The sequence below is a fragment of the Malus domestica genome, chromosome 10 (genome assembly GCF_042453785.1).
Source record: "Malus domestica chromosome 10, GDT2T_hap1".
Lineage (NCBI taxonomy): Eukaryota > Viridiplantae > Streptophyta > Magnoliopsida > Rosales > Rosaceae > Malus > Malus domestica.
The window spans coordinates 11,457,233-11,466,246 of NC_091670.1; the positions used below are offsets into that span (position 1 = coordinate 11,457,233).

General features: G+C 38.9%; 1 protein-coding gene across 1 annotated transcript; it reads left to right on the forward strand.

The window, feature by feature from the left end:
• Positions 1-816: 816 nt before the first annotated feature.
• Positions 817-3,940, forward strand: LOC103449821 (putative pentatricopeptide repeat-containing protein At3g18840). Its single transcript, XM_070806937.1, has 2 exons — positions 817-3,084; positions 3,461-3,940. Exon 1 carries the CDS (start codon positions 942-944, stop codon positions 2,976-2,978), a length of 2,037 nt encoding a protein of 678 aa, XP_070663038.1. The 5' UTR covers positions 817-941; the 3' UTR covers positions 2,979-3,084; positions 3,461-3,940.
• The last annotated feature ends 5,074 nt before the right edge of the window (positions 3,941-9,014 follow it).

Sequence of the window (9,014 nt, forward strand, 5' to 3'; positions counted from 1 at the left end):
TTCTCCTATGGGCTCTAAGAATCAGGGCTCCGACGAAGCCCACCCCCTTCCTCCATCACCCACGCCATATTTGCCTGAGCGTAGTCCTAGTCTCTACCATCTACATTCCGATCAAGCCATTCCCCTCAATGCCAGTCCTCCCCTACGCCCCCTCTGCTGCTGCACCTGCCACTCCGTCCTTAACCCCTTCTCCACCGTCGATTATGCCGCCAAGATCTGGATCTACCCTTTCTGCTTCACCCGCAATCACTTCCCTCCCCACTACGCCTCCATCTCCGACGAGAACCTCCCTATCGAAAAACCCACCTCACCTTTGGTTTTATTTTCGTCGTCGACACCTGCATAATCGAGGAGGAGCTTTCGTTTCTCAAGTCCACTCTATCTCAGGCTCTTAGTCTCCATCCCCCATATTTGGAGATGAATGAGTAGGCGAGTGATGAGGGATGGGGGATTATTGGGTTCAGAGGATTTTTGGGTCTGGTTGCTTAGAAGAAGAAAGGGGATTTTTGGGAGAAGGGGGTGGGTGATGGGGGCTCTGGTTTTGGTGGCGAAGGAAGGTTAGGAGTGAGGGGACACTAGTGGATAGGGAAGAAGTGGGGATGGGTTTGTAGGGGTGGGTCCCCCATTTAAAAAAATTATTAAATGATTTTATTTTTTTAGTTTTTAATATTTAATTAATATTTTAATAGAAAGTAGGTTTCGCCTCAAGTCACGTCAGCATTTAACAGATAAATTGACGAAATGTATGACATTGCAATAAATTCAAAGATAAGATAGGATATTATAATGTAAAGATGAGTATGAAACTACGATTAGCCCAATAGTTGAGCTAGATTTCTTTGTTTGAACTTTTTTGTTACGAGGACGTTCATGTACAGAGGGACCATTCTCTGAAAGCAGAAGCAGAGAGAGAGATAAGGAAGTCGTGTATAAATATATAAATGCAGTTTCTAAAAGACGGTCTTACATATCACGTCCAAGCCATAAAAGCCAGTTTTGAGCTAACCATTTTCACCTCCAATCAACTCATTCACTTGTACTCCAAGCATGGCCTTATTCGAGAAGCCCAGAAACTGTTCGACGAAATGCCCCAACGAAACGTCTTCTCTTGGAATGCCATAATCTCCGCCCACATCAAGGCACGCAACTTGAACCGGGCACGCCAGTTATTTGACGCTGCCTCTTACAGGGATTTGGTCACGTATAATTCCATGTTGTCTGGTTATGTAAGCGCCGACGGGTATGAGGATTGTGCGCTTGAGCTGTTTCGCGAAATGAAGTCACGGGATGATCGGATTCGGATTGACGAGATTGGTCTCACGACTATGCTGAACTTGACTGCCAAATTGGAAATTGGGTATTATGGGAGACAGTTGCATTGTTTTATGGTGAAAACTGCTAATGATTTAAGTGGGTTCGCAGTGAGCTCGCTTATCGATATGTATAGTAAATGTGGGTGTTTTCAAGAAGCGTTGCGGATGTTTAGTGGGTATAGAGGGGTGGTTGATTTGGTTTCGAAAAATGCAATGGTGGCGGCTTGTTGTAGAGAAGGCAAATTAGAAATGGCAGATGATCTGTTTTGGACAGAGCCAGAGCTGAATGATGCTGTGTCTTGGAATACACTGATTGCAGGGTATGTGCAGCATGGTTTTGAGCAAGAGGCACTGAAATTGTTTGTCTGTATGGCAGATAATGGATTCAGATGGAATGACCACACTTTTGCTAGTGCTTTGAGTGCTTGCTCCGGTTTGAAGAGCTCCAAACTTGGAAAGGAAATCCATGCTTGGGTCTTGAAGAATGGGATGACATCAAATCCGTATATAGTCAGTGGCATTGTTGATGTCTACTCCAAGTGTGGTAATATGTGTTATGCAAAGTCAGTTCACGTAGCAACGGGGTCAGAAAATTCCTTTTCGGTAAGTTCAATGATTACTGGTCATGCTTCTCATGGTAACCTAATGGAAGCACGAAAACTTTTTGACTCATTGACTGAAAAAAACGCTGTTGTTTGGACAGCTTTGTTTTCTGGGTATCTCAAATACCAGAAATGCGAAGCTATATTTGAACTTTTAGGTGAGTTCACGGCAAAGGAATCAATAGTTCCTGATGCTGGGATTCTCATCAGTGTGCTTGGTGCCTGTTCAATACAAGCAGCCCTGGATCCTGGGAAGCAGATCCATGCTTACATTCTAAGGAACGGGATTGAAATCGATAAGAAGCTTTTTAGTGCTTTGGTTGATATGTACTCGAAATCCGGGAGTATAAACTACGCAGAAAAACTTTTTAAAAGCGACTATGACAGAGATATAATCCTGTACAATGTGATGTTAGCTGGTTATGCTCACCATGGGCATGAAAATAAAGCTATCCAGATTTTCAATGAAATGTTGGAGAAAGGTATGGGACCCGATGCAATCACCTTTTTAGCACTGCTGTCAGCTTGTCGACACTCTTGCTTGGTGGAATTGGGTGAGCAGTTCTTCTACTTGATGGAAAAAGTGTATAATGTTTTACCCGAAATTGAGCACTACGCTTGCATGATTGATTTGTACGGGAGGGCTAATCAACTTGATAAGGCAATAGCATTCATGAGAAAGATCCCTATAGAATCAGACACCATTTTATGGGGGGCATTCATGAATGCTTGTAGGGTAAACGGGAACGCCGTACTTGCTAGAGAGGCAGAGGAGAAACTATTAAAACTTGAAGGAGACATTGGTGATCGGTATGTACAGTTGGTTAATTTCTATGCAGCGGAAGGAGATTGGGATGAGGTTTGCAGAATAAGGAAGAAGATGAAAGGGAAGGAGGCCAAGAAGACCGCTGGTTGCAGTTGGTTATACGTGGAAAATGGTGTTCATATATTTATCTCTGGTGATAAAGCCCACCCAAGAGCAGAGGCTATAAATTGTACATTAGCCTTATTGACTGAAGAACTGTATCAGATATCTCGGGCCTCCGCTGGGATCATAATTTGAATGTCATCGTCTCAACACAACTAATTATGATGTTCAGAACATTCAGTCACTAAATCAGATATAGGACTGGTATTTCCATGCCGTCCGCATTCATTCATTTCAGGAGGTAGGCACATGCACACTTGGATATCGTTTACCCTATAGTTATTAGTTATATCTTCTTTTGTAAGAGAAGTACACTCTGCATTCGAGCATATTTATGACATTTATGACAAAGGACACTCTTTTTTTCTCTTGGCCTGAGACAATCAATCTACTTAATTCCATTCCCCACAATGACTTGTGTGCTACTTAGACCAGTCCTTGGGGCTGCGTTACCATATAACCAGTGTAAGTGGCAAATAATTGATATATGAAACGAACAACACTTTTTCGTTTGAAGTGCAATGCTTAAATGCAAAAGAGAATACAAATGTTTGGGATCCTTCACTGTTACTTCTTGATTCTGTTTATACCTGTTTCATCTTATGTGTTTTCTGCAGAATAATGCATTTATTGGTCAAGTGCCTGGGTACAGACTCCAGAGTACCATTAGTGGATGCCAATTAGCGCATATGAATTGAATTTGGCAATGGAATGACAATGGTATTATTGTTCCTTCATCTTGGTGGAAATGCTTGAAGAGTGATGACTGAGAGCAATTCTATAACATGGAAAAATCCAATGCGGCAGAAAAATTTACGATGGCGTGGTGGGAATAACCCCATTCACACCCTAAGGAGACACTGACAAGCTATCTTCCTTCTGTAGACGCTGGGGACATTCACAACTGATTGGAAGGAGCAGGTAATGCTTTCTTGTGTCGTTTACTTGTTCTCTTTGTAGGCATGGTCTTCTGTTCATGAGAATATCAATGTTGTTTATTTTCCAACTGTAAAGTTCCAATCCGCCTTCCCCGTTAATTCAAGAAAGTAAAAACGTAACACTTTGGACAATACAAGTAAATAATTTATTCTGTAAAACCGTGGAATTGTGAATTTACAAGTTGAATCGGTTTAAATTGTTGTCAATCAGATGGAAATTTTCAGTCGAGAAACCTTGTCAATCTTTGTTTCTGCTATGTCGTTACATCAGAGTTGTCAAGACCAAGGGGACATCATTTCTTTAACAAATAGTAATTGTAAATGCTGATGTATTTAAAGATGATAGCTAGCTCCCATCTCTTCACTTCACTACAACCAAACTCTGATACTCCTAAACCGCGATGGCTGCTTTCATGGCGTCCTTCGGGAGAAGATCCGCGTCATGTTCCAAGAATAACTAAAGCAAATTGTAGCTGAAGCCACCCAACAATTTGCGCCCTTGTTTTGTTGAAGACACCAACGTTGCTGGATTCCTCAGCTCCCAAAACGGAACTTCTGGCACCACATCGCTGTTGCCGTTGTCCTCAAACTTTCTCTGTATTGCCGCATTACTGTGCCTCCAGAAGAAATCAGTGCGGTTCTCCTTGACCTCAGATTTGTTGGAAATATGCTCTGAAACTCAATCATAAGTTGACATCTTTCAGGAAAACGAAAAATGCAGAAAACGAAAAACGCAGAACAAAAATTTAGCTTAAATTCTGTTGAACATCAAATTGATATTTCCTTTGTTTTTCAAACCAATTTGCAAAATAATTAAAAATAAAATTTGTATGTCACCACTACCGTCACCATCGTTGCCACCACCGCCACAAGATTCTCTACCGTTTCATCATCCTTGCCACCGCCACCATCTTTGACACTACCACTTCACCTTCATGACCATTCCTCCGCCTCCCTCACCCTTGACACCATGGCTATCACCACCTCCATCGACTCACCATTGCTACAACCAACACCACCGTCACCATTTCACCATGACCACGATCACCTGCATCTCGGCCTCTACCATTGTCCCCACCACTACCATCGTATATCCATCACCATCACCCTGCCACCACCACTAATATCAAACTGAGAATAATTTGGACTAAAAATAGACTGTTGGGCCTGTCCAAGGCTCAACACACCGAATTATGTCTGAAGCTTAATGGGTAATTAATTTATGCAGAAGATCAACGGTGCACGATCCAAAATTTAAAAATGCTTTATGACGTGGCAATTGTAGGTGGCAAAAAGTCTCTTTCACACAAAGGGAATATTGCTTAGTCAAGTTTCATAGAGAAAAAGTACTTTCCAGTCGCAAGTTCGTAGTTTCAACGGGATAAAAGCTCAAGTATCCAAGTGAAAACTCACCCTCTGATAGCAATCACATTAGCCACTTGGATCAAGGAGAATGAACTCAAAGGAGAAACGTTTACTCTAGAAGAAAGAGGTGTTTCTAGAAAAGGCAATAGAAATGAAGAAGAAAATGATACACAATTCAACATACAAAAAATTTCAAATCTTTGCAGCCTACTTCCTCATTATATTTATAGCTTTGCTACTTTCTTCGCAACATCGATTTCTTTTACTGAATTTTCTTTCCCAAATACATCTTGTACTTGCAAGAACTTGCCCAACTGGCTTTGCCCAAATAGGTTTAAATCGTGCTCGATTGCTTGTATTTATTATTTATCTTCAAGTTATTTACCTTTTAAACATTTAAACATGCCTTTTACGTTTCATCAATGTGAATACTTTGTTTTCCAAACTAATGTGTCTTGTTTTCTATCTTTACATTTACATGAGAATTGCCAACTGGCTATAGTTCGATCAATATTTGTAGTTCTCCCTTGGTATCAACATAAAGAAAATACAAAGCCCTTGTCACCAGACATAGAAAAGAACTTAACATATTTAACCGCTCTATGGCATAATCCTTTTGATAATGAAGTTGAATTACTTGTGGCGCAAAAAAGCAACTTGAAACAAATAACCAATCAATCTGTTAGTCTTGGTCAACAGTGACACGCCTAACAATCACCAACTCATTTAAGAGAGCATGAAGGCCTATTCAAGGCTTGTCAAAGACAACGTTAAACTGACACAGAGTTCCAACACTGGCATGGGGAGTTATGTCGCCAACAAGAATCATGTAGTAGGTGGTACATGAGTGATTTGTCACTTGGAGGAGGTCGACAGCGACGCCTCTGCTAACAGGATAGCACCTTTAAGGCTCTGTATTCTTTCTCCGCATCGTCTCGAGCTTTTCTCGACCATATCCAGTTGAGAACACGTTGAGAATTTCTAGCACCTACTCAAGTCTTCTCGAGCGTTTTTTGGAGGACATAGTCATTTGGTGGAGAAAAAGATGTAGAATTATCAGAGAAATAGGCCGAATACCCACTTCCAACAACATCAATATTGTCCTCAATTTGGTAATTACCACCTGCACAATCCATCAGGTGTGGGGTTTTATCACAAAAGGTCTCGATAGTAGTTAAAGTGGGCTTAAGATATTTAAATTATTACTTATCATTTACTACGGCTGATGTGGGATTTAACACGCCCCCTCACATAGGATCCAATTAGTGGGTCACATGTGGAAAATTCACACATCGGCAATCACGTGGAGTCAAGGGGACTCACCCTACATGTAGGGCCAAGGGACCCACCATCATTGTGCGGAGCCAAGGGGACCCACCCATCACGTGGAAGTATGTACGAGCCCACTCCTAGGCTCCGATACCATATAGAATTATCAGAGAGACGGGTTGAAGGCTCACTTCCAACAACACCGATACTATCCCCAACTTGGTAATTACCACTTGCATAATTCATCATGTGTGGAGTTTTATCACAAAAAACTTCGGTGTTAATTAAAATAGAGTTAAAATATTTAAACTATTACTTATATTTTACTATGACCAATGTTGGATTCAACAAAAGACAAATATAAAAATTGAATATGGCGATGACGTTAGTTGTATTTGGACTAGGGCGAGTGAGAGAGAGAGAATTGGAAATAGTTGGAGATGGCGGCAATGAAGCTCTATGTAATTCTCTAAAGCTTTAATGTGGCACTAGTAGTTTAATAGGGATTGATAACATGCTTATTTCTCAATAGTAATACATTATATAATTTATAGTCATGATTTAAAAAATTGATCTAACTAGCATTACTTTGGATAAAAAGGAGGAATGTAGTTCTCTAGGTTGGTTTTTCTAAGGAGGAGAGAGAATTGAAACCTCAAAGTTATTTTTAGTCTTTTTACATGTCAAAGAAATCAAAAATCTAGCAAGAGAAATGCCAAGAAGAGTCTCTCAAATGTGAGACTCTCTGGTACCTCATATTTTTCGCATAGTCTTCGTGACCATATTATAAAGGGAACTTTAACGAAAAGCACCTGGTACTGTTCACTTTAACGAAAAACCACATTTTTACACTAAAAAGTCAATCATGGTACTATTCACTTTACCATTTATTTTGTCCTTATCATTAAAACTCAAAGTTTTCAAGCCCTTTTCATTAGTTTTCCTTATTATAAAACAATGTGTCAAAAACATAAAGTGACTTAGACCAACTCCAAAGGGGATGCCAAATCCTAAGTGGAATGCCATGTAATAATATTTGAAGGCAGATATAAGTTCCAACCGATATGCCAATCCTATGTGGATTTGACATACCTGTTGTGTGATGCCAAATTTGACATATGAGAAAATCTGATGTCAAACAATTTTTTAAATATTTTCTTGTGTGGGTCCTAGTAATGTACCAATGATAAATTATTACAATTAGTTTTTTTTTTTAATAAACGATATTATTTACACTAAGGGGATGGAAGAGTGTGATAAGCCTCACAATGAGATAGCAATAATATGGTTCAAATTCTCCTTTGGTGATAATCGAACCTAAGATCTCTCACTTACAAGTGAAGAGGAATATCACTAAACCGTAGTCCTAAGTGGTTGAAAATTAGTTCTTATTTATTTGTTTTGAAGAGCGGTTATGGGTTGGAGCAAAAGAAAATTTGACATTGCCACAGAAACGTTCAATTTTATATCTGACATGTTTTTATTGACATCTCCATTGGAGATGCTGAGGCTTAGACCTACTACAACCCTTAGAGTAAAACTCAAATTTTAGATTCTAAAACTACCCTAACTTGCTCCAACCCTTGGACCAAATATGAGTTTTAACACAGAACTCATTTTTTGACCAAATTTAGCCTAAAATTCCCCTGGGTTAGTGGGCTGACCCACCATATATGTTTTTTTTTAGTTTTATATTTATAAATTCATTGAATCCAATTGTTAAGATCTAATATGATCAAATCTAATGATAAAAAAATAAAAAATTAACGGTCCAAATTTAAATCTAAAGGCTAAAATAATTATATATTTTTTTCTTCATGTTTTTCATATTCTTTCATAGTGTTCCACGAGTTTTATAGTGTCCGTTTAGTTATTTTTTTTAATATTTATTCAGAATTTAAATATTTTTAGGTTAATATGTTGATAAAATTAAATAAGGATAGTCTACATAATTTTTGTTTTAAAAAAGTTACTTTAAAGAGGATAATTTCATTCTCTAATAATTTAGAGAGAAAAACTATTTTTAGGTTAAAAATTTAAGGGTAAATCTCAGTTTACTACCCTCATGTTTCATGGTTTTCAACATTTAGTACATTAAGTTTTTTTCGTCCCAAAGTCATACTTAAAGCATTAATTTTGGAACAGTCTTATACATCTGTTAGTCAAATTATTAAGTTTGTCGTTAACTGATGACGTGGTGCATATGTGGACAATGACTGGGCGCCACGTGTCATTAAAAATATTAAAATAAATAATTAAATAAAAGTATTTGTAAACACGAAAATTCCTGAAATGAACGAGACAAGAACACGTGTACAAAATAATATTTTGTATTAATGATTTAGGGGTTATAATCTCTCTCAAATTTGATCATCTGATTCGATCTTCGTAAGGTGTTGATTTGTGAATTGTGATGCTGATCCAAGGGTCGTCGAGGCTTGATCTCAGATGAATGGTTGGAAGTTTCTTCAAGGGGGCCTTTTGGGCCTGATCTTGAAGGTTGATGGATGAAAGGATCTTTAAGGGCTTTTGGGCTTGATCTTGAAGAACTGTTGATGAACGGATCTTTAAGGGGCCTTTGAGGCTTGATCTTGATGGT